Here is a 26,176-nt window from a genome sequence, read left to right on the forward strand (position 1 = left end):
TTATGCTCCTCTACCTATTAAATTGATGCTTTTGAATTATGATGCTGGAGGAGACTCTTGAGAGTCCCACGGACTGCAAGAAGATCAAACCTATCCATTCTTAAGGAAATCAGCCCTGAGTGCTCACTGGAAGGACAGATCCTGAAGTTGATGCTCCAGCACTTTGGCCACCTCATGAGAAGAGAAGACTCCCTGGAAAAGACACTGATGTTGGGAAAGATGGAGGGCACAAGGAGAAGGGGGCGACAGAGGACGAGATGGTTGGACAGTGTTCTTGAAGCTACCAACATGAGTCTGACCAAACTGCGGAAGGCAGGGGAAGACAGGAGTGCCTGGCATGCTCTGGTTCATGTGGTCACGAAGAGTCAGACACAACTAAACAACAACAACAACAACACCTATTAAATATGTAATTATGGGGCTGATAAGAAAATCTAGGGCAATAGCTAACATTGCGCCAGCACATTTGATAGGACTCCTCCCTGTAGTCCACTGCACACACCTGAGATCTGCTCTAGAGGGTCTCCAACGGTCTGGAGCAGATTTAGGAGGCAGGCATGCTGCAAGGGAGAGGAGGAAAAGGAAAGCCCCATTGTGGAAGCAGGGTGGCATTGTTGTCCATCACCCTGAAGATTAAGAGAAATTATTATGTATGTTCTTCCATGGGAATAAGGCCCACTAAACACAGCAGTAAATGTGCATAGGATCAGGTCTAGTGTGCATAGTAGGACAAATGAGCAGGACTCTGACCTCACGCTAAGGAGGTGCTCTTCACCAGGACCCCCCAATACCTGAATGGTCCACAGTCGAAGGAGGGAGGCAGGGACATTATGGTGTAGGCAACCGGCAACAGGCTTAGGAACAGGATCAACAGCAAGAGTCCCATATAAAAATTATTGGATTTGGAGGCCTTGAACACTCGCTCATGGGGAACATTGCTACTCATAACAGCCCAGCTCTGGTAATACATGGAGGTTAATAAACGTAGCACATTTATGCCGACTAGTCCTGGTGCATAAAAGGATCCCATCCTGTAAAGAAGGTGGGGGGGGGGAGAGAAATACAGAAAGTTTTTCAGGAAGGCTTTAGTTGCATCCACTTCAGAAACAGCAAACTATAGAAGAGCATAAAGGTAAAGGGACTTGTACTTTGATCAGAAGGTCGGCAGTTCGAAACCCCGCAACGGGGTGAGCTCCCATTGCTTGGTCCCAGCTCCTGCCAACCTAGCAGTTTGAAAGTACATCAAGTGCAAGTAGATAAATAGGGACTGCTCTGGCGGGAAGGTAAATGATATTTCCGTGTGCTGCTCTGGTTCGCCAGAAGCAGATTTGTCATGCTAGCCACATGACCCGGAAGCTGTACACCGGCTCCCTCGGCCAGTAATGCGAGATGAGCGCCGCAATCCCAGAGTCGGACATGACTGGACCTAATGGTCAGGGGTCCCTTTACCTTTTTAATAACAAAAATGCACAGCAGTCCTCAGTCTGATGGGGTTCATAAGTTTTAATTTAGCATGTTCTCTAGCAAATGGCTACAGTAGACAAGAATATCTCACCAGATCATTCCTTGGTTGAAGATCAAACCGAGCACATTGCCACTAATATCGAACTCAGCATATGAAGGCTGTAATGAAAAAGAGGGAAATATGACTGAATGCTAATTTTTGGTATTGGGGGACTACAGAAATATCAAGGGGGAAATAAAGGATTCTCACCTGAAATTAAACATTGGGTTTCCGTTCACTTTAACCCATTGGCTTATTTGAATAAATATAAAAGGGGCCTAGAGATTGCTGACATCTCATTTCAAAAAGGAGTACCCTAATTCAACTATTGTTGCATTAGAAATAAAATTATCACTGAATGTCTTTAAAAAGCTTTCTGTACATTTATCCTCTTTGAAACTAATACCTGTAGGGTGGAGTTAAAAGTTAACGAACACACAGTAGTCATTTTCTATCCCTGACGTTATGGTCTGTATAGATATGCACCAGACCATTTCCCTTGTCTCCCAGATTCTCTATTTTTGATCATTTGTTTTTAAAGTAGATTAAAAAAAAACACGAATTTCTTTCGAATAGTGACCTAGCGAAATGCTGGTTGGAATGCAGCACATGCTACGTTTGTAGGGCCCCTTATTTCTGCATTTCAGTTTAAATGGATTCTACTTGTATTTCTGCAAATAAGTACATAAAGACACACAACCCTCCATTCCCATCTGTTGGTAGCATAGCTGTCAACCCTCCCTGCTGTTCCCCACTGCTATATACATAGCTGTCAACCCTCCCTGCTGTTTCCCAATGCTATAATAAGGGAATTTCCCGCAAAAAAGGGGAAAGGTTGACAGCTATGGTTGGTAAGGTTTCATGCATCCTCCTGCTGAACCAAGCCTCCACCTTGTTAGAGGAACTGATGGCAGCGCCAAAACTGGGGAGTGGGTGGAAAGCAGCAAATTAGGAGTACAATAATAGGATTGCTGAAACAATATGCGTGACTCAGGACTGCCTGTCTTCCGCTGGAATGACAAGCGGGAACAATGTGACCCCACAGATGGGGAGAATTACATAATGTTGGGGTTGTCAGGAAAGAAGAATTACAGATGCTGTGTAAAATTGGGAGATATAATGAGCTGTCTAATAATGACTCAGTTTTCTCTCTCTAGCCTAATGTGACTAGTATCAGCTCTCATATATTCCATCTGTGTCCCTATTTACAGGGGACAATTTTCATTCTTTGGAAACTGTTGCTGGTAAATATGTGCTGCTTCTATTTTTTGTTGTTGTTGTCCCAGTTTTTGCCTTGGGGGTGGGGGTGGGAATGCCATGTCCAAATGTTGTTAATGGGACGAAAAAGATGTAATTAGAAGCCACGCCAGTGTTTTGTTTTCTAAACAGCAGACCAATTGGAAGGCGGAATTTTATTATTTAATATTATTATTTTTATTGTCACATTTACACCCCACTTTTTCATCAGGGAGCTTGGTGGCATACACGCTTATCTTCATAATAACCCTGGGAGGGTAGGTCAGCTTTCATGACTGGCCCGAGATAACTGTGATGCCAATGAAAATCCCCCGCCCTGCTGTGGTTATGAGCCTTAAGGGGAAATGTTCCCATTGACAGCACCGGGAGTCGTCCCCCACAAGACTTATAGCAGGAAAATGGTGTCTCCCCCCCCTTTAGATCGTGATTGTGAAGGGTTAAATTTCTCCATGGGCTGGGCTCCCAGTTAAAATTGCCTCCCCACACTCCTGCCATTAAATTTTTAAAAACTGTTGGCATGAGAGCCAGTGTGGTGTAGCAGTTAAGAGTGGTAGACTCGTTATCTGGGGAACCGGATTCGCGTCCCCTCTCCTCCACATGCAGCTGCTGAGTGACCTTGGGCTAGTCACACTTCTCTGAAGTCTCTCAGCCTCACTCACCTTATAGAGTGTTTGTTGTGGGGGAGGAAGGGAAAGGAGATTGTTAGCCGCTTTGAGACTCCTTAGGGTAGTGATAAAGCGGGATATAAAATACAAACTCTTCTTTATCGTGATGTATTTGACATCAAATCAACTTGGGCAGTTGGTAGAGTTCAGCTTCCTCCCTAGCGTCTCTGCAAGTTCCATCTCTGAACGCGGTGGGGTAGGGCGCTGAGAATAATCTTGTCTTTATTGCATATGCGCCTCAATGGTTCCACATGACGGTACCATGCACCACACAGCCTGATGTTCTGGTGAGTCCTGGACTATTGATAATCTCAGATTTTGGGACTTTTAAGTTTTTCTAGCATATCTTTACCTTCCTGGCTTTTAAATCCACGCAGGATAGATTGCTGCAGACTAGATAGAACATTTTGCCCACTTCAACTGCTGCTAGCCAGGGGTAGGCAACCTAAGGCCCGTGGGCCGGATGTGGCCCAATCGCCTTCTCAATCCGGCCCACGGACGGTCCGGGAATCAGCGTGTTTTTACATGACTAGAATGTGTCCTTTTATTTAAAATGCATCTCTGAGTTATTTGTGGGGCCTGCCTGGTGTTTTTACACGAATAGAATGTGTGCTTTTATTTAAAAAGCATCTCTGGGTTATTTGTGGGGCATAGAAATTCGTTCATTTATTTTTCCAAAATATAGTCCAGCCCACCGCATGGTCTGAGGGACGGTGGACCGGCCCACGGCTGAAAAAGGTTGCTGACCCCTGTGTAGACAGACAAGAGCTTGGCTATAGCGATCAATGCATTGGCAATCTCAAGGCTAGGTTACTGTCATTTGTTCTATATGCCACTGCCCTTAAGGCTAGTTCAGATGCTGCAGTTCTTGCAAAATGAACGACACATTTATAAGTCATAACATGCCCCTGACTGCCTGAGCCTTGTCTGCAGTGGGGGGGATTTTAAATGTACATTTCAGTGGGGGGGAACAGAATTAAAATGTGGCTCAAAGCATTATAAGACAAGAACTTTGCTTCATCTACAGTTCATTTACTTACGAATCCAGCCTCCAGGTCCCAGCACCAGCAATAGTTCACAAATCTGACAAAGCAAGCACGGAGGAAATCTCCCACAAGTATTGTTACAAATGTCACAAGTATATCAGACACAGTGAGCCTCACAAATTCCTGGGAAGGAAAAACGAAAAGTGATAAGTATTTTAGCTAGCATGTTCTTCAGTTTTGTATTCTAAGACTCTTTCCCCCCCCCCTCCGGTATTTATTATTTTCAGAGGAAATAAACATTAAGAACAGAAAATTGTCTTTCAGAAGTCACTAATTCAGTAGCCACCAAATTTCCTGTATAATCTTCCTTAGAAAGACCGTGTTGGGACTTGTAGGCCAATCTGTGGGATTATGTCAGTCAAGTCCAACATTCTAAGGGAGAACCAACTGCCACTTTGTGTCAGTTAGTTTGTTTGGTGTTGGTTGGTTAGGCTGCTGCTGCTTAAAGATGTGTTAAGAGACTCACTAATATAGTTTATATATTTTATATCTTTTGTTTTGTAACCTAAATATGTACATGAATGAATCTGTCAGTAATTTACTTTATTCTGGTGATTAATCAGATTCATGTGTATCTTTATTTTGAGAGGGATAAAGGGATTGACAACCAAGAAAGGACGGAAGACTCAAATGAGTCAGCAGCCGTTTGCCGCTGTGCAGGTTTAAATAAAGAACGTTTAACTCTGCTACTATATTATATAAACGTTCCCACACAATTTACTGTAGGTGTCCAGTTATACCTGGTGCTGAACTAAGCTCACTTTTTGCCTCAGAACTCCTTTGCCTCAATTGCATTTGTCCAAGTTGCAGCCCCGCCAACTGGTTATTCAAGTCCCCAAAGGCCTAGCAACACTCCTCAGGCCAGGCTGGAAAGATATTTTAGGACTATGACACTAGAGGGTTTTACAGCAGAAGCAAAATTTGGAATTGGAACCACTCTTGCCTTGAGATCTTATGACGAAGGGCACCATATAAATCTAATAAATAAATATAAATACATAAAGGAATAGAGCTGAACCAAGACTGTGCTGGCTTTCCACTGTTCCTCCTGTTTTCCTGGCCAAGGGAGTTGGCCAGCTTTTGTGTTGTACAAAACATCTGCCTAGTTCTATCTGAGGCAGTAAGTCTGTGTGCATGCTGTATGTAGCACTTCAGTCTGTGGGTGAGGATCCATTTGATTGACTGCCGCAGGTGCAGAGTTTTTCTTTCGATGCCACGATAGACTTCTCCCTGACATGCCTGTTCTGCACGGGCAGATAATTTTTATTTTTATTTTTGGTATACAGGGCACTCAATTACGTAAGCTCCCACTTGCTGCCTGAACTGGCGCAGCCCAGACGCAGACTTGTCGCCTCAGAAAGAGCCTTGACTCCGCTGCTTCCATCTCTTCCTCTTCTCTCATAGTGTTCCATGCCTTTCCTTTAGGTTAGCGCACATTTTGTGTTTCTCAAGCAAAGCATCTATCTGCTGGTGACAGGACTATAAAGGGGGGACCCACTTGAATAAAATGTTGGGGAATAAAATATTGGCAAGCCCCACCCCTCATAATCGATCACATGATGCTGCCATTTGAATGTCTGTCAACTTTTTTGGGGGGGAAGGCCCTCAAATATTTTACTGGGCGGAGCCAAAGGGACCTTGGGCCCTAGGAGTTGGCTCCTATGACCACCATGAGGCAAACAGGAGACTAAGAACCCATGTTTGTTTCACAATCCCTTAGCCCTCTTCGCCCTGGTGCTTCTCCCTTCTCCAACTGTCTTTTCAAGTGCTCTTTTCTTTTTCAAATCCCCGAAGTTCTTAGCTTCTTCTGCTTCAAACCTGCTCTCTCTTATTGGTCAGGCAAAGAAAGATCCCATTGCAGGCACCCACTTCTTATTTCTGCTGTGACCACTAGATGTCTCCTGCACTTCAGATTCACAAACTGCATTGTATCTCCTGCCATTCGTTTGTTCTTATGGAGAAAAATTATATATAATTGAAGGAGAGTAATTTTATAAACGTCTCCCTCCCTCTGGCCCCCAAATGAGGAACAAAAACTGACCCAATCAGGGGCACTTTGGCACTAGTCTTCCACCTGCACTGTTCCAAGGAAGCAATAAAATGGGTTGAAGCTTCCGGGGGGAAGCTTTTAATTAAAAGGAGAAGTTCCTAATGGAGCTTGCAGACTCTGCCTATTGGTGGATGAAATACAATGGGAGATGGTGCAAGCTGAAAACAAAAGACACACACACAAAGTTAACAGTTGGGGTGCTATGTTGTTGTTTTCTTACCCAAACCGCTACATCTCTGTGGTGGTAATTCCTGTTGAAAAGCACATCTATGTCCAATGTATTTAGTTATGTGACCAGGATAATGTAAAGGTATCAGCCTTATAAGTTTTTGTGTGTGTCCTCCTTGCTGGCTTCCCCTAGGTATCTGGTTGGCCACTGAAAAAAAAAATGCTCCACCATTGGAGATGGGATTCCAGAACATTCCAGATCTGCTGTTGATATAAAGGTCCGAAGTGGTCAGTTGGTTCAAGAAAAGAATCTCCATTTTTTGTGTTTCTTAGTGCTCTTTGCATAGGATAAAAGCTGTGGTTGGGATGAAAATGCTTTTTTAAAAAAGCGTTTTGAAAAGTATATTGAATTTGGCATAGCTCACTGTCACCGTCTAGTGCCACATTTGTATACTGCACTTTACATCACATTTAAACTGTTTTATTTGCAGCTGTAGAGCTGAGTCCTAGGTCTACAAAGTGAGGCTGCTACTTTAGGCTGTCTTGAGGGGTTATTTGTTATTATTGTGTTTTATTCCATACGGAGAGGCCTTGTCTGTGGTATTTTCCAAAATAAATTAGCCAGCCTTCGTATATGCACTTTGAGAAGGGTGAGAAGGTTCTGTTATTTCACCTCAAGTACCAAAACAACGTGAGCTGGTCCTGTGGGAGGAGAGTTCTTACTTTAGAGTAGTCATAGGGATGCGTTCTAGAAAACCATGGGCCCTAAATGACCTACTGTATTAAAGAAGGGCTGGACGTTAGGTACCCTGCAGTTTAAGAAGAGACATTACCGATAAAGAAGTTACTGTTTTGCTCCTGCAGAAGACCGTGATATAGATTTCATCTGTTGTGAAAGGTGAGTCATGAAGTTTGATTTTTGATTCTTAGACTATTTGAATTATTGATTGTGTTGGACTTAGGTTAGGATAACCTTTGCGCACTGAACACTTGACCCGGTAAATAAAGAACCTTCATGCAATTGCTGAGACTACGAGGTCCTTGAAAGAGATAGCTCTGAACAAGAGAAGGAACAGTTTAGCTCAGACAGTATTCTAACTTAAGAAGCTGGTGACAGCAGCCTGGTTATTGCTCTTAACTGCAGCTTCTGGTTAGTGAGGAGAGAGCTGAACCATGAGCCTGGGTCCAAATGATATGCCAACCTTGGTTTAGCTCTGTGTGGCATGGGATTGGGGAGGAGCAAAGTGACTGTGAGATGACCTCTGGGACCTCTACATTTGGGTGGTTCCAGTGAGTCACAGTTTGGCTTACCGTGTTGTACAAACCTTATGTTTCCTTGTGCATTTCTGTTTTGGAATCGTAGAAATAAACCAGAAAAAATAATAATACTGTTGACACTTCCCCCCCCCCACTGTCAAACCTTGGTTGTCGAACATAATCCATTCCGAAATGTTTGACAACCAAGGCGAGGCTTCTGATTGGTTGCAGGAGTTTCCTGCACTCAAGCAAAAGTCGTGTTGGACGTTTGGCTTCCGAGAAATGTTTGAAAACCGGAGCGTTTACTTCCGGGTTTTTGGTGTTTAAGAGACAAAACGTTCCAAAATGGAGGTGTTTGGGAGCTGAGGTTTGACTGTATTTGGAAACCTCCGTCTTTTGAGGAAGTGCACAGGGCTCTATGGCAGAACATTTGGTCCTCAAGATGTTGCTGAACTACAGCTCTCATCAGTCCCAACAAGCATGGCCAGTGACCAGGGATGATGGGAACCTTTGGCCCTGCAGATGCTGCTGAACTACAACTCCCAACACCTGCACTATGAGTTCAGGCTACAAAATGGTACAGAAGTTCCATGGGTGCATGGCGCGATTCAGTTTGATGGATTGTGTAGCTCTGATCTCGGTTAAACAGGGCTCACACCACCAGGCCCTATCTGAGGCATACTAAGTTAAGAGTCTCATGGAAGGACTTACTATTCCCACAGTGGTTTCCCAGCAAGGTCCTCGAGGGACATCAGCTGGATCCATAGAAGGTAGAGAAACAGCACTTCCATTTGCCACAGACGAATTATGATAATTTAGGAGGGTCCAATGTGTTATGTTCCTGATGCTAACTTCTTCAACCAGCTACAACAGAAAACATATTTGTATTAAAATAATCATATTTGATTCTCACAAATGTATGCTGGGTAAACGTGCATCCTCATGTCAACATAAATGATTTAAACTTTAAATGGAAGCAGTTAGAAGTTGTTAACAATAACAACAGCAACAGCAGAGAAGCTGTGCCATCCAGGATAAGTCATCTGGAAAGTATTTTCCAAGGACTATCTACTGAAGATATGCCAGAATGGACAAGGTAGTCCAAAGGCATTGGTTGAGAATGAAAATCAGCTAGCTACATTACAGTGCACACTTGGACTACGAGTGTGGCTGAGAAAAGGGGGCAAAGGTGGGTGTCAAGATGTGCAAACAAGTATTCATATTCCAAACATATTCCAGCTCTATAGAGCTTCTTCCCTCCAAAGCCCTGGTCTGTTTTGTTTTAAACCCCTTGTTTCATCTCCTGTAGCAAGGCTGAAGTCATACAACATTTTGAATCTCGGTAAGGGTGTATGGAGAATTACCGTATATTCCGGCGTATAAGACGACCCCCCAACTTTTCCAGTTAAAATATATAGTTTGTGATATACTCGACCGCAGATTCTCCACCTGGCGTATAAGACGACCCCCGACTTTTGAGAAGATTTTCCTGGATTAAAAAGTAGTCTTATACGCCAGAATATACAGTAACCAGTTTTGAATGGGGCTAAACCTGACTCACAGCTACGGGGATCTGAATAATTCTCCCTCTTTGGGGGTAGATTGTGTAAGAAGCCCAAGAGCTAGGCCATGTAGAATAGCTATCAGGAAGTCTCCTTCCTTCTCTCCAACCATTTCTTTGACATGTAATGTTGAACGGGGACAGACAGACCTTCCAGGGAATCTTTTAGTCAAATGCAGTACACTTCCATTTGGGCCTGGTGGGCACACTGGCTGATACTTCTACAGAGGAGGAGTCTTGACAAGGCCTTGGTTTTGCTCAAGGGTTTATTTGCCTCTCATACACCTCCTCGCCTTGCTTGATGGACTCTGACTCATGAATAGATCTGATTTTCCAGTACGCTCAGTCTTTTCTGTGGCTTAGCCCTGTCAGCCACTCCCAGATGTCACAGAATCCTCTGCAGCTAGACCTCCACACCAGCCTACAATTTTTTGTAATTGCTGATTCAGCAAAGACTCTTTATTTCTAACTGACTGATTTCATTTCCTCCAGTGAGTCTGGCTGCACTTTCTGCTCCAGAGCAGATAGATAGATCTGTCTGGATCTTTTATCCTCAGGGAATCCAAACCACAGAGTAAGAGTCTATATAGAGGGAAGAGACTGGTTTGAATCTCACCACAACCATAATAAACTCACTAGCAGGAGCAATATAGGGGCAATATTGACTTTACTTAGGTGCCACAAGACTCTTCTGTTTTTGCTACAGCAAACTAACGCAGCTACCCCTCTGGGAACCAATGAACCAATATTCTTTTTAGATTCCCACCTTTTCTTTGACATCATCCATTAAGGCCAGCAAGAAAGTATAAAGGTTCCCAAGGAAGAGTGCAAAAATGCGTCCAAGTTGCCATTTCAGTCCAATCCGAGGATGATACTCCTCTAAGTTTGCAATGGTTTCAAATAGCGGAGGGCAAAACATTCCTAGCAAGGACATAACAATTTCAACCTGTCACACCGAAAAAGAGAGCTTTGTTATTTTGCAATGTTATTAATAAGCTGACGCCCAGTTCTGCCCCTCGACACCCGTCCCCAGCCTCCAGCATCTCCTGCCTGAGGTGGCTGCCTCCCTTTGCCAAATGGTATGGCCGGCCCTGTGCATCTCCTTTGCCCGTTCCAATTTGCGGGGATGGAGGCAGGGCGGAGGCTGCTTTTGTCCTTCTGTGGGCAAAGCAGGATAGATCTCTCTCACGCCACCAAGCTGTTAAAGGGAAATCCTTGGGCTCACTTGGATTGCCAAACAAAGACACCAGCCAGGAGTATAAGGAGCAGAACAGCAGCCTGTAGGCCTGATCTTTATTCAAAGACTGTTGCAACAGGACTTCCACCCACCACATGGAAGAAGCCCCAAACAAAGGGATGCTCCCTCTTTTATAACTTCCCCCTTTTCCCATAAACACCTTTGTTGAAGCATCATGCATACATCATAGATACATCATACATATGTCACAAAGAACCGGTTCATCTCTCCCTTGCCTTCCACCTCACACTCATCAAGATACAAAGGAAATATTTACAAGTTCCTGGGTTTCACACTTCTTTGTCCTGACTGAGAACCTAATCCATTCCTGGATGGTTTGCTGTTGTCCATGGGATGACTACCTGTCTGGCACACATTTGTCAGCATGCCAGTGGTTATCTCTTGTGCAAGAGGCTGCTGTGTAGTTATCACACTGGCTGCCCTCACTCACGTCCCAAGCTGCCCCCTTCGGTAGTCCTTTGTTTCCTGAGTAAAATGAAGTTGGAATGGTGTCGATCTGGACATAGGGCTGATTTTATATGACTATTTGAAGGTTTTGCTGCGCAAGGGACAGGTGAATCCTATGCGACTTTGAACAAGATACAATGCAGCAAAACTGTGGTGAGTTTTGTTGTAATCAAAATCTGCCCTTTTCCCCTTATGGGGTATCCAAGCTCCCGTATAGAGTCCTTAAGTGGGTTCCCTATCGGTAGGAGAAAATAATAGAGGCCAACCAGAGAATATTGAGAAGTCAAAATGGTTTCAGGACTGTCTTCCTGTACTGTTTCAGTGGTTTATGTATTTATGTATGTGTTTGCCTTGTACATTTAATTTACCGTATTTTCCGGCATATAAGACGACCCCCAACTTTTCCAGTTAAAATATAGAGTTTGAGATATACTTGACCGCAGATTCTCCACCCAGTGTATAAGACGACCCCCGACTTTTGAGAAGATTTTCCTGAATTAAAAAGTAGTCTTATACGCCAGAATATACAGCATATATTTGAGTCCTTAAATTCTTATAACAGTTTTTATGGGGATACAGTGGTACCTCAGTTTATGAACTTAATCCGTTCCGGAATTCCGTTCTTAAACCGAAACCGTTCTTAAACTGAGGTGTGCTTTCCCTAATGAGGCCTCCTGCCCTTCCACTGTTTGGCTTCCGTTCTTAGACCGAGGTAAAGTTCGCAAACCGGTTTTGCGGCAGGTCGTAAACAGGGCTGTTCTTAAACCGAGGTACCGCTGTATTTTTAAAATTGTATGGTGTTGGTTTTGGGGGATGGTTTTGGGGTGCAGTGTCCCGTTTAACTGGAAACAAACCATTATAAAAATCCCGGTAACAAAGCTATAGCGAGATGGCCACTTTAGGTCGGTGTTTTTGAGTGTTAAGAAAGGGTAGAAATTACTAGTTAGAGCAAATTTGTTATTGTTACATTTTTGCTGCCAGAGAGGAGGAGTAATCCTTGCTGGATTTTCTGCCTCCGGTACAGAAAATAATTTAGCCAGCCCTGAGGTGACTACTATGCACCTTGCCTTGTGTGCCCATGAAGCGATATAAACTGCTTCACCTCAGTCAGCAAAATGTCTTGGGCCTTGTCTCCAGGCCCAATATTTTCTCTCAAGAGATTCACGAGGGGAGCAGTTACACTCCCATGCTGCTGGGCATTGACAGGATGGATTATTTTGCTTTAGCTTTCTCTCCCTCAGGTGAACACCGGGAAAAGGGAAATTGCACCAGAACTTTTTGAATGTATTTAAAAAGGTATCTTGGAAATAGTATCCAATATCTATATTGTTTTGGATGCTTGCTGAAAACGTTTCTGTTCCGATATGCCCAGGCACCTGATTTACTTATCTACATTTAAAGTTGTGTTGAGCTTTAACTTGGAGAAAACCACCAATGTTTGTGGATTTTGCTGTGTTTTAGCTATTACTTTATTTGTAACCTGCTTGGAGAGCTTTTTTTTTTAATCAAGCGATTTATACATTTTCTAAACAAACAAAATGTGCCTCAACGCTTGGGCTAAGCTTTTCGTGAATACAGTGTGGGAGATATTAATACAGTGGTACCTCGGGTTACGTCTGCTTCGGATTGCGTTTTTTCGGGTTACAAACTCCGCAAACCCAGAAGTGAATTTCGCCACGTGGACGCTTCTGCGCAGTTTGCACATGCACAGAAGTGCGATATTGCGCTTTGCGCATGCGCAAAATGGATGCTTGGGTGTACTTTTTGGGGTGCAAACGGCACCCCGGAACGGATCGGGTACGTAACCCGAGGTACCACTGTAGCTGCAATGCTGCTCTGAAAGCATCTGTATCCTTTTGCAGAAAGGCAAGGCGTAAATTTAATAGTATCAACAACGAAAAAGTGAACCGACAAAGTAGAATATTACCAAGTTTGAGGGTCTGGTGCCCTCAAAGGAGACCAGTACAGTAGTATGACTTAAATTAAAATACAGAGTAGTATCCAATGTGAGTCCTACTCAAAGCAGACCCACCGAAATTAATGGACCTAACTAACCTTGTCCTATTAAATTCAGTGGGTCTACTCTGAATAGGACTACGTTGGAGACAATCCACATGTTTGAATTGCACAGGGGCATGTACGCTGCTTAAAATGAAAGTGTGAAACTAACGCTTTCAGTTTCCAAAGCCTGCTGTAGGAACAATGTCAAATCATTTCTTATGCCAAGTGGATACATCGCATCTTAATCTTGCCGAGATGGCAAGGGATGAAACCGACAGTAGGGATTTCTGTGTGAGAGCATAAGAACACAAATGTCACAAATATCTGTATCTTCAAATGAAATTATTGACTCGGGGAATAAAGTTGCATACCTTAATCTCAGGGTTGTGGGTTCGAGCCCCATGTTGAGCAAAAAGATTCCTGTTTTGCAGGGGGTTGGACTAGATGACCCTCGTGGTCTTTTCCAGCTTGACAATTCTGTTATTCTACTTGTGTACTGAACTCCTATCGTGGCTTGGTCAGTTTGGCAAGTGGTGCAGGAAAATGGAAAAGAGGTACCGGTACGTTGGCTTTGCTTAAATACACACAGGACAATTCCCAGTAATTTTTGATTGTTTGACTAGGAGTGTGTGTGTGTGTGTGTGTGATGAGAACTTTCCCAGGGTTGCCTAGCAACCCTAAACCACAACATGCTTATGTCATTCTAGGTCAGATCAGGATATAGGCTGATCATTATCAACAGAACAGAGCTGGAGGAGAGACCAGAGAGAACCAGGAAGAGCAGGTGCTAAACTAGGTTTCTATTCAGAGAACTCTAAATCTTGGATCTGGCTTCTGATGCGCCGATCTTATTTTTAATAGGCCAATAAATTTTGCAGTACAATAGCCTAGCCATAAGCTGTGTTAAAGAAAATTAGTTTTTCCTCTTGAAATGGGCATCTTAAGTCATCATGTGCCTTGACCATGGTGTGGTGTCATGTCTGAATTGTGGCTACGGCTTCCCCGAAACTTGGGAATCATGAGAGGAATGTATCTGTAGTGAGGGTCTGGGGGATTTCAAACGGATAAAGGGTGTTAATGAATAAGTACAGTACTGGTTGCCTCATATTGACTTGACCCGTTACACGACGTGACAGAGTATATAAATGATAGCAGGGGATAAATTTTCTTTTTTGTCAGGTTACTACAGACCAGAGTTCTTCATGCGATGTGGGACTACAGCTCCCATCATCCCTGGTGATTGGCTCAGTTGGCTGGGAATGATGGGAGTTGTAGTCCAACAACATATGGGGCCCAGTGTTGGAAGAAGGCTGCTGATCATAGGCTATGTGCCCACTATAAAGTACATTCAAAGCACATTCTTTCCCCTCAAATAATTCATGGCACTGTAGTTTGTTAAGGTTTGCTGGGAATTGTAACTGTGTGAGGGGTAAGCTTCAGTGCCCAGCATTCTTTGAAGGGGGGAAATGTGTTTCAAATGTGCTTTAAAGGCATGGCGAGCATACAGAGCAAATTGCTCAAAGCTCCCACTATTCTCTTTGCGGTGATCGTGCACTGCTGCTGAATATATGTTTCTGAAGAATGGGATCGAGGCAGCTTCATATTTACCTTCAGAATGGTGCCAAGGGCTTTATAGCAGAAAGGTTTTAGGAGCAAAGAAAAACACTCGGTTCCACAACTTTTAAATCCCCACCCCTCATAATTATTTTGCATCAGTGCAGGTTGTTCATCTGAGGGTTTCACTAACTAATTTGCCAGATCCAAGAACAATTTTGGGAGAAAGAAGGTAAGCCTATAGACTCCAATCAGCTGTCAGTTGGCCCATGTGTCCATCGAGGCAACAAAGGGCACACAAGAGGCATGTTTTCATCTTTGTCTGCGCATATTGCCATAAATGTTAAAAAAAGGCTGAGCAAATTCATTTGTGGTTGGCCACTGGGGGAACAGAATGCTGGACCAGATAGGCCTTTGGCCTCATCCAGATTCTACCAATGTCTGTGAGCCATGATAGCTAAATAGAACCTCCGCATTCAGAGGCAGTATATCACTGAATACCAGAGGTGGGGATCAACAACATCTACCTTCATGCCAAATGCAGCAGAACATTGACTTTGACTCAACTGAGGCAGTTTTAAAATGCTTGCACTCTTCTTACCTCATTTCTTTCATACCAGCCAATGTTTTCCATTTTGGAAAAGGCCTGGGACCGCTTAACGACAAAGTAAATAAGATAGCCACTTCCACACAAGCAACATATAATAAGTACGTTGGCCAGAACCCTTAGGAATCTTCTCAGATGGATATTCTCATCTTTGTTGCTTTCTTGCTCATCCACAATTGACTCCTTAAGAAATGCAATAAACCACAGGGAGAGATGATTTGCAGCCCGATCATATATACATGCTTGCTTGGACATAAATCCCCACCCGTTAGTGTGTTTTGGATTGTGGAGCCGCTTGCGGAACAAATGCATTTGTGGTTCCTAAACAAAGCATTCCATATGCCCCAAAGATGCATTGAAGTGTTGGCTTTAACCTTTAAAGTCTGGAATGGTTTGGCTCTTTGTTATTTGAAGGACTGTCTACATCCAAATCAACCAACCCACACTTTAAGATCAATGATGGAGGCCCTCCTTGGTTGCCCGCTGCAATGACTGGTAAAATTGGCGGGCACAATGGAGAAAGGGACTGTTTCATTGTGGCCCAATGGCTTTGGAGGCTCCTCAAGACAACCTCTTTATTGAGCGTTCATCTTGATTTGCTTGCACAAATCTGATGTGGACGCTGAACAATAACTGGTCCTTAATGAGGAAGACCCTGATGTTGGGAAAGATGGAGGGCACAAGGAGAAGGGGACGGCAGAGGATGAGATGGATGGACAGTGTTCTCGAAGCGACTAGCATGAGTTTGGCCAAACTGCGGGAGGCAGTGAAAGATAGGCGTGCCTGGCATGCTCTGGACCATGGGGTCACAAAGAGTCAGACACGACTGAACGACTGAACAACAACAAATGAGGATTTGTTCTGCTTTGTTTGTGAAGAGGTTATGTGAAGCTTGTGTTTTCATCCTGATTTGCTTGCACTGTGGTTATACACTGTCCCATTAATATGTTTTTTTAAATCCCACACTTTTTAGTGCATTTTCCACCACGTTTTAAAAAAAGCTTCCTCACTCTGGTCTTTCAGGAAGGCTTTGACAATCTATTTGTTTTGGGTAACCAATGCATGCGTGAGTGATATTTTCTGCCTGTTATGGCGTCCCTTTTAGCTAATATTGTGTTATATATTCTGGGCAGGTTGTGTGTTTTTTTAGTATTGCCAGTTTATTACGTAAGCCACCTTGAGAGAGTTTTACTCTGAAAAGCAGCCCTATAAATATTTTAAAATAAAGTTAAACTTTAGAAAGACTGAAGCTTGTTAAGGAGAAGCTAAAGTTCAGTAGTATTGGGCATTGTCTCTGAGAAAGCAGGAAAATATCTGAATCAACTGCATTATTTATATGGGTTGTGTTCAGTTCAACAATCATAAACTGATTAAAAAAAAAAAAAAACCCACAAAGAATTTAGGATGTTTCTAATGTGTGTTTTGGGTTTTCAGCCTCCGCTGTCAAGCTTTCCTTTGTGAAATGGGATAACTAGAAAGTGCAAAAGAAGAGACTGATGGATGATGCCAGTAGCTGGGATGTGAAAAGAAAAAAAACACCATTAAGCTTTTGATACAACCACGAAAGTGTGTCTAAACGTGACTCCCTAGCTATATAAAATGAGTGTTCTTCCCTCATTGAAATTTTGCCAGAGGTGCAATGCAGCAGCATCTCGAGAGACAAGGATCTTTCTGCAGAGAGGAAAGTTAAGGTGGTGATTACCTTGAAACTAGTTGTAATGGATGCAAACTTGTTGTCGGCTGTCTCTGGGTTGCCTATGAGGTAGTCCCAACTAGTGAACATTTTCCAGCTAAAAATGAAGTTCGCATCATCTCCATCGCCCGTGTCTTCATGGGCATTCCGGGCCATTCTGCAGATCAACAAAGTCATATACGGTTGCTTGCAATCTGCTATTCAGCCACTAGATGTCTCTCCTCTGTGAGCAGAGAGGTCTGTCTTTTCCAGGGCAGCACAGCTCTGAGACTTCTACGTGGGCATTTCAGGCAGCAAATATATATAATTGTGAATACACATCAGGGTGAGCTGATTCAGGAGTCCTACATGCGTGCATTTATGATGCCACAAAACTGTCATTTGGTTTCGCCTCTGAATGTGAAGATTCCATTTTAGGCTGCTACCAGGAAAACAACTTTGGTTAAACTGTCTTTTATCACAATTTCATGTTTCATATTCTTAAGAGGGTCACTTCTCCAGTCTTCAGAGAGTGGCTGGAAGTGGGGAGGCAGAAAAAGGCCCTCCTTTCCTTCCACTCTGCAGTTTTAATCTGAAATCTTAGGTGCAGTACTGCGCCCAGAGCTCAGAAACAGCTCACGCTAATGAAATTCCCTGTCACAAAACACGCCTAGAACAATAGGAGTTTTGAATGCTAGGTTTGTGGGATTAAGGATTGGAATGAGAGTTGTAAAATAAAGAATCCATTCCTGGCTTTGTACATGGCTCACGAAGCTCACTTTAAATGTTTGATGTTCCTTTTTTAAGCTTTCTGATAGCCTTCAATGTAGGTTACTTGCAAGCCAGGAAAAATGTTCCCATAGTGTGCTGGGTTAGTCCTGAGGGCATGTTATGTAGAAGCATTAAAAAAAGACAAAAGATGTGTAAGTGACCCAGGCATGCTTTGTTCAGAATTCCAGTGTGATGGCCAAAGAGAAAATGTGTGCCCGTTAGCCACAGAGATAAGCATGAAAGTGCATCTTGAATTTCCACTTTGTTGGGACTAAGTTCCCTCTTTGCACAGAAGGTAAAAGAATCCACAGGGGGTGGGCATAAGTCACTCAAGGCTAAACTCCCACAGGACATTAAGAGTGTGGTTTCATACTGCACACATCTTTTCAAAAGTTCAAAGTGCCTGTGGCAACGACAAGAGGGCACCTCCCCGTCTGAACCAGACTGGCCGATGAATTTTATGTCAATGCCAATACTAGGCTAACACACCTGAAGGCAGCATGCTTGCTTAGAGGGTATAGGGCAGGGTGTGTGACACATCCATGCCTGTCCTCCAATGCTTTCCTGTTGCCCTCCATCCCCAAACACCTGCTGTCTGAGGCTGCCATTTCATCTCGCCAAATAGCAGCCGCTGGAGTCCCTAACCTGCTGGGGCTTCCACAAAAACTTTCCCTCTGGAGCTGCTATTTGCACAGAGGGGACTATCTGTGCGCCGTGTTTTGGAGCACCATAGTGACACTTTCTGTTTCCTTGACAAACTTGGAGTTTTCAAACTTGTGTTTGCAGCTTAACTGTAAAAAAAATGAGGAGGCAGTTGTGGAGGGCCATGGGTGGGGGGACGGGGCAGGAGATGCTTAACCCTTTCCTATAACCCCTCCTAAAATGCATTTTCCCTCCCTGCTGGGCTTAATTCCAGTCTTGTACCTGGCTGATGGTAAAACTGCAAGAAAAAACTGAACTGCTTTGCCAGAGAAGTACCCGTATGTCTGAATCGTTCATTACACACAAATGCCACACTCCAATGCACCACAGGGTAACCCATATTATGAAAATATGTGGTAGCGCCATCTCAGAGTGCAAAGGCACTCCACACTCCCCAAATCTCTCTCAGAGCTCAAAATCCAATTGAAGAGTTGGAAGGGGCCCCAAAGAATGTGCTGGTCTCTTACGACTCTATTTCTAAACTTTATGTCATGTTAATTCCAAGTGCCTAGCTAGACACAGGTGGATTCTAGAATCCTGATGCTGGCAGTTGCACACAGTTCAGCGGTCAAACTGTGAAGCTGTATTTGAAATGAAACGTCGGGGGGAAAGGTAGGAAGTCAGAGCAGAATACAAAATAAAGCAGAGCACTTTGGCTCTAAAACTGGACTAGCCCTAACCCTAGCCACTACAATATAATAATTCTAGTTGTTAGGCAGCAAGGATATTCAGTTTCCTGGTGATACGGTAATCGCAGTCTGGACCCTGATGATAGGAGGAACCCAGAGGCAAGACAGCTCAGCATTTGATAGGCTCTCTCCCCTGCCTTTTGAGAGAGTGACCTCTGACCAGTGGGGCACCAAAGCCAGTTGGCCAGGTCTTCTTTCAGGTAGGCATCTTAAGTACCCTTTTTGCAGCATTGGAAGCGAACTGGTGGGACTGTCTTATCAAAATAGTAGGGGAGCTGATCAGGGCCTTTCTCCACACCCTTAATGTAGGATTTATCAGCAGGTCCCAACCAACTGGAAAATCTGGAGGGGAGACTTCAGGCTTGTGAGTCTGGGATCAACCTTGTGTTTTCCTCCCTACACCCACTTTTTAAAGCAGCTTGTTCTTAGGAGCCTTTCTTCACGCCGTGTACCTGGTGCGGTTGAAATAGAAGAACATCAGCTTTATAAACTGCTAGGGGTTTCAGTGCACTTTCCTGCTTGCTAAAATGATGCCGTTAAAAATAATAATAATTATTATACCGAGTGACAATGGTACTGCTTTGTTAGCACTCCAAGAAAAGAACTGAATGGATGAGTGCAGTGACTTGCCCTGTTTCAAGAAGCTTCCCGAGGACAGAATTGGAGAGAATTACGGATAACAATAAGCAATTTGTGCCAGGACAGAAAGCACTGCTTAGAAAGAATGATTTTGTGGGAATTGTAATTAGGGGGCTTTAATGTGGACCTGTCCTTGCATGCATTTGAAGATACTGCTTTTAACTAAGGTGCAACCACATGTTTTCATAACATGGGTTACCCAGTGGTGCAGTGAAGTGGGGGGTGGGGGTGCCAAGCTGGGTCTTTGAACCGGGTGAAATAAAGCCTAGTTTTGCCCCTGCTCTGAGTAATTTATAAGGGACTGTCTAGGTAACACAGGGTGTGTTGGTCTTAATAGGTCTTGGGTTTTACGAAGTTTAGAGGAGGGGGTCTGCCATGGAAACGAGCAAACTGCTTTGATCTCACAGTAGCAGGGGCAGGTTTTGTTGCTACGTCACCTTGTGTGAGGCCAACATTTGACGCCCTCTCCAGCCCTCACCCTGCCTTCCCAAAGTCAGGTAAGAGGTGCCAGGCTTTGGGAAGGAGGAAGGAGGGCTCTAGGACCCTGTCAGAGCCCTCACGCCTCCTTCCTGAATCTGGGCAAACAATGGGCTTTAAGAAGGTGCCCTCCTTGACTCCGTACCCAAGGTGGGTGAACCGCTGGCACTGCCCTAAAACCACCTCTAGGTGTATAATATAGGCAGCTGGAAGTTCCACCTGTGTTCCCTTGTGTGTTGTGGGCCAAGGAGTGCAATGAGCACTGGCTCAAAGCCTTTATTTGTAAAAAAAATAAAAATAAAAAATTTGCTTTGGTGCATCCCAGGTCCCCTCCCACCAGGGCTGCAAGATTAGGAGGGCAGTGGCAGCAACTACCAGAGAAAACTCAGCTGGGAGAGTTGGGGCAAGGAAGGTGGGTGACAGGTTCTTCTGAGCATAACCTGTTCACCACACAAGGCAAGAATGCATCATACACTAACACTACCAGTTTGTCAGAAAAAAGCCATGCTAAAGATAGAGCTGGACTTACGATCTTATGACAACTATTATACTGTATCCATATACACCGACAACGCCAACCATGAAATATGCCATTGGTAGCCTGTACTTTAGCCAGCCAATTGTCCTTTGGTTGTTGTAGTAGCCATAGAAAACAGCAGAATACTTAATGTAGCCCTAGAAGGGGAACAAAACAGCCTAAATCAGCCTGAGCTTATTAGATGTTGATTTTTATGCATATCAGATCTAAACATAAGTTCACAATCAGCGCTGGATGCAAGCCTAGTGAGGGCGACAACCTGAATTTAGTTTACTCCTCACTGTGGAATGAGATACCCATTCGTGACTTCGCTGGTGTGCTGATTGACGCCTACCATTGTGGCGGGCGCTTTTTATTGGGCACAAGAGATCATATAAGCAGAAGCTTTAGTTGCATTTCCTTTTGGGCTGTGCTAAGCAATTTTTCAGCCCGTTGATTATTCAAACTTCCCACTGAGTTCAATATGTCTTACACCCCAGGAATTGTGCTTAGGGTGGCAACAGTCCTAGTCTGATGAGCAACTCCTCGGCATTAGGACACGAAATGTATTGCATTGCACCTCCCTCTTGCAGGGATCAATTTTTCACTCCTGCGTACAGCCCCAGTGAAACAGCATTCAGGAAAGGCTGCTAAAATTAATTTCCATTATCCCTTTGCAAGTTATCTGTCTGCTGCTACCTCTGCTGTGTGTGCGAGAAAAGAAGCAAAAATAGAAGTTGAGCAGAGAGGTCACAGATTGCTATTTCATAGACGTTACTATGTCAGACAGAATTCTCATACAATCTCTAGATCAGCTGCATTGTCCCCGAGACAGACAGATAGATTTCCTTTCCCAAGTTATACCTTCATATCTCTATGAGTGTGACATGTCTGTCTTCTGAAACAATATTGGAAGAGACTCTAATCTCCCCCCTCCACATTCAGTCAAAGGGTGATTACACAGAGTAGACTCACTAAAATCACTGGGCTTAAGTTCACTGATTTCAATGGATCTGCTCTGAGTCCAAGGGCTTATCCACATTTACCTTTCCTTCGTTCTTTCCAGGCATGGTTTGCACTTTAAAATTCTGGGCCCGGGTGTCCTTCCCCCCCCCTTTCTATCTTTTTTTGCCACAGAGCTTTCCCCGCAAAGCCCGCTGTTTAAACCTCAATTGGAGCAAACATCAATTCATGGAAAACCCAAATTCCCATGAACTGGCAGGATGATGACGAAGAGGAAGAAGAGGATCCTGGCAAGGGATGTTGCCAGGACTGGGACATACCGGGGCAAGCAGCGGACAGGGAAGGAAGTACTCACAGGATGACAGAGGATGGGGTCAGTGCACAGGAACCAAAGCAGCAGGACTCATCATGGGCCAGAGGGGCCCATGTCTCCATGAATGTGATGAGCTCTGGAGAGTAGGGAGCAGCGGAAGGGGTGCTCCAGGAGGCTGAGCAGACAAGGGCCCACAGACCATCTCCCTGGCTGGCCAGGTAGGGCTTGCTAGCTCTGGGAATATGGGTGTGATTCCTCAGCTGGAGTAGGCTCACAACAGGTGAGGGTCACAGGCCTCATCAAGCCCAGATGCTGCAATCAGCAAGCAAAGAACAAACTGGAAGTAGAGCTGAGGTCTTGTGTCTGCTCAACTGCCCATGTTGATGAACCTTGGATTGGATGCTCCAAGACTTATGTTTTGGGTTTGACTCTGGACTGTGTCCTGACTGCTGGACTTCAGACTTGGCTATTTGGATTGACCGTGGATTGCATTTCCTGACTTTGCTCATGTGACTTGACCCCCGGACTTGCTGCCAGGTAGGCCAGGGGTTCAGGACACATATAGGCATTTGTTAAAGAGCAGTTTTTCACAGGGAAAGCTCAGGGGCAAACCCTTCCCCCACCCAAATATAAGACCCCCGCTTGGAGACAGAGCATTTAAGCACAGACCTATGCCTGGAAAAAGTGGGGCAAAAGTGTGGATAAGCCCTAACTTGATATATTTTATTTTATTTATGTATTGAATTTATATACAACCCTATACCCGGAGGTCTCAGGGCGGTTCACAGAACAAAATCAAAATATAAAACCACAATATATATAGTCAAAATAAAAACGACCCAATACCCCCCAAAAGAACCACATTTTAAAAGGGCATAGGATATATCAGCCAAAGCCTCTTTTATTTTTGCGTAAATTGTTTGGAATATACAGCCATTTCAGTATGGTATCTACCAGACAGTGTGTGGCTGCATTCAGACATAACACTGATCTACGCAGCATTGCTTGTTGAAGCCTGAGCTGCTTGCTGGTGTATGCTTGAGCTCTCGCACTTTCCGATGGAATGGCTGGCTTACTGTTACATCTGAACCAGCACTTGTGGTTGGTTTCTCCCAATCAAGCAAACCATCACTGGGAACCAAAAAAATAAACATTGGCTTCAGTTTGTGGTTTGTTTGGAGAGGAAACGAACCATAATAACTGCACATAATATGAAAGTCAGCTGGTCTATGGTTTGTCCGCCCCCGCCCCCAACTAAGGGAGGAGCAGAGCAGGAGCTGTGTGGACCATAGTTTGTTGACCTAGCATGATGTCTGAACGTACTCTTGCTGTGTACAAAAGGCTCTTTTCGTTCTCTGCCGCAGCAGTTGCTGCTGAGACTGAAGCCGTGGGAGGAAGGAAAATAAGGGGCACCATGCAGCCCTGTGGATACAGGGTCAGAATCTATTGTGTGGATTGTTGGGACAGCTAAAGGCAAAAAGCACAACAGAAAGTCAAACACAAACAAGCTCTGTTTTGGTGTTCATTAGAAAGTTTATTTTCAGCTTGGGGTCTCGCTCTGTGCTTATATTTTATTTCGCTGGCTTTCCCCGCTGCAAGAATAAAACGAAGATTATAGCCTCCAGAAAAACTCTGTCAGAAATGGTGTCGTGAGCTCAAATGAAGCCTATTCTTTCCCCTCCACTGTCCTCTTTTATGTAACCCATTTGTTGAGAAAGTCTTACAGTCTCTCTCCGATACGTGCATTCAAAAGCAGGGTCTGCCGGGATCAGCGCTGCTGACTGTTCATCTACTTCCATGCTTAAATCTCATCTCAGCATTTCCCAGATATTATGCTTATGGTGCAGTTCGTGCTGAGCTTCAGTGCCTTTGCAGGCAGGCTGGCTCTGTGGACCTTTGAGGCAGCAATGTGGTGTCTGGATCCCTACTAAGGGGAAGGCTAATGTTTAGTCCACCCATACACACAGGAAGGATTCTTGGGACTGGTTCACACATACATCTACATTGCTTGATTTGATTTCAGCCCAGACACTGAGATGCAGCTCCAAAGGTCTTCTGGCAGTTCTCTCACGGAGAGAAGTGAAGTTTCAGGGAACCAGGCAGAGGGGCCTTCTTGGCAGTGATGCCTAAACAGCTCAAGGCCATGCAATACCTATGGTTGCCTTCTCCCTTAAGTACTTGCCCCAACCTTAAGATCTTCAATAGATCCTCCAGACCCTCCCTAGTATCTAGAGAAATGCCCTCCTAGAGAGCTGTGACTGATCCCCAACACTTTGGTCTTCTTGGTGAAGGCATTTTTGTCCTTGAGCTTTCAGTTATAGTAGGCACATTTATTTTAGTGCTTTCAGATCTTTGCACTAAGTTATTCCCCTTTCTGGTTTTATATGCTAGTTTTAAATTGTTTTTGTATCATTTCAATGTTGCATTCTATTTTGTATATTTAATGGCCTGCGAATCACCCAGAAAATCAGATCTATGGGTGGTATACAAACGAAATAAATAAATGAGACAAATCTGAAGACACCTACCTCAAAATCCCAAAGAACAGAGAAATCCATGGCAGTTTTTTGCTCAGCCCTGGGTACAATTTTTCTTGGTATGCTTCCATATGGTGCTCCCATTAATATCTGGAACAAGTTAATCATAATTTTTTTTAAAAAAAATATAATTTCTGAAGCATTGAAAATGTCCTTTCATTTCCCGACCCATCGATAACAACACAGCAACTTGCCTTTCCTGTTGGTAAGGTGTGTTGTTTTTAAAATGTGAGACAAATGGGCTGATTTATATGAAAAAAATATCTGCCCCTCTATCCAGAAAATATTCTGCACTCCAGCTGTAATGGATGAGGAAGGTGGGTTTGGGGCTAGCTATAAGAGGAAAGAGGTAGGAGATTGAGAAGGTCTAAAAGTGGAGCTGGCAAGCAATGTGAGCTTGGAGTGGCAGCCCCCAGACATTTTTTAAAAGGAAGTCTCTACCCCTCCTAGAAAGAAAGTTTTGAGGCAAAATGTAGAGATACATTCTAAGCCAGTGTTATCCTCAATGTTATCACCAATTACTGCTGGTATGAATAGTCTCTTTACTGAATTGTCAGGGACTATGCTTTTTTGCATTTCGTTATCATTAAAGGTAAAGGGATCCCTGACCATTAGGTCCAGTTGCGAACGACTCTGGGGTTGCGGCGCTCATCTCGCTTTATTGGCTGAGGGAGCCAGTGTACAGCTTCTGGGTCATGTGGCCAGCATGACTAAGCCGCTTCTGGCGAACCAGAGCAGCGCACGGAAACGCCTTCCCACTGGAGCGGTACCTATTTATCTACTTGCACTTTGACGTCCTTTTGAACTACTAGGTTGGCAGGAGCAGGGACCAAGCAATGGGAGCTCACCCCGTCTTGGGGATTTGAACCGCCGACCTTCTGATCAGCAAGCCCTAGGCTCTGTGGTTTAACCCACAGTGCCACTTTATCATTACGTTATCATTAGACCCCACTTTTTACAGATTTTCTCTACACCCACCTATGCCAAAGTAATTGTGTTAGTCCAGTGGTCCTCAAACTTTCCCCCCCTCTAGGCCACACTTTCAGAATAAACATTTGCTTGCGCCACACCAACTTTTCTATTGGTAAGAAATACATTGGAAAACAAAGAGGAAACAACTCCTAGCAGCGCTTGATTTATAACACAGAGCACAACTACTTTATAATATGATTGTTGGACCTCCATAAAATATAAAACAATGCAAATACATAAGAACACGATCTGTTCCCAAAATATAATTATAAACGAGCCTCTTGCATATGTACCTTAAGTACGTATATATAACTCAATGAGAGGTGTGAGCTAATCTCATTTATATCAGGTCTAATTTGAGACAAACCAACTCTCATCTCCTCATCAACACAAAGAAGCCTTTCTCTTTTCTAATCTTTCATATTTGTCAGAGTTGAAAATCCCTGTTCACAACAATTTGTCATGGAGAACTGTCAAAGAATACACAAAGCTCTGGGAGTGAGGCATGGATACTGTTTCTGGTTGTATATCCATTCTACACATAAATGT

At 44.0% G+C, this 26,176-nt stretch overlaps 1 protein-coding gene across 1 annotated transcript in view; it reads right to left on the reverse strand.

The window, feature by feature from the left end:
* TMC2 (transmembrane channel like 2) overlaps nucleotides 1–26,176 on the reverse strand; it is a 37,842-nt gene that overhangs the window by 5,047 nt on the left and 6,619 nt on the right. Inside the window, exons 5-13 of the mRNA XM_033165039.1 lie at nucleotides 24,647–24,745; nucleotides 20,855–21,000; nucleotides 17,078–17,225; nucleotides 15,370–15,558; nucleotides 10,275–10,454; nucleotides 8,659–8,811; nucleotides 4,467–4,595; nucleotides 1,556–1,623; nucleotides 792–1,031 (exon numbers count right to left, since the gene is read on the reverse strand). Coding sequence (XP_033020930.1) covers nucleotides 792–1,031; nucleotides 1,556–1,623; nucleotides 4,467–4,595; nucleotides 8,659–8,811; nucleotides 10,275–10,454; nucleotides 15,370–15,558; nucleotides 17,078–17,225; nucleotides 20,855–21,000; nucleotides 24,647–24,745 — 1,352 coding nt within the window. The remainder of the gene's footprint in view (nucleotides 1–791; nucleotides 1,032–1,555; nucleotides 1,624–4,466; nucleotides 4,596–8,658; nucleotides 8,812–10,274; nucleotides 10,455–15,369; nucleotides 15,559–17,077; nucleotides 17,226–20,854; nucleotides 21,001–24,646; nucleotides 24,746–26,176) is intronic.

Source organism: Lacerta agilis, chromosome 12 (genome assembly GCF_009819535.1).
Source record: "Lacerta agilis isolate rLacAgi1 chromosome 12, rLacAgi1.pri, whole genome shotgun sequence".
Lineage (NCBI taxonomy): Eukaryota > Metazoa > Chordata > Lepidosauria > Squamata > Lacertidae > Lacerta > Lacerta agilis.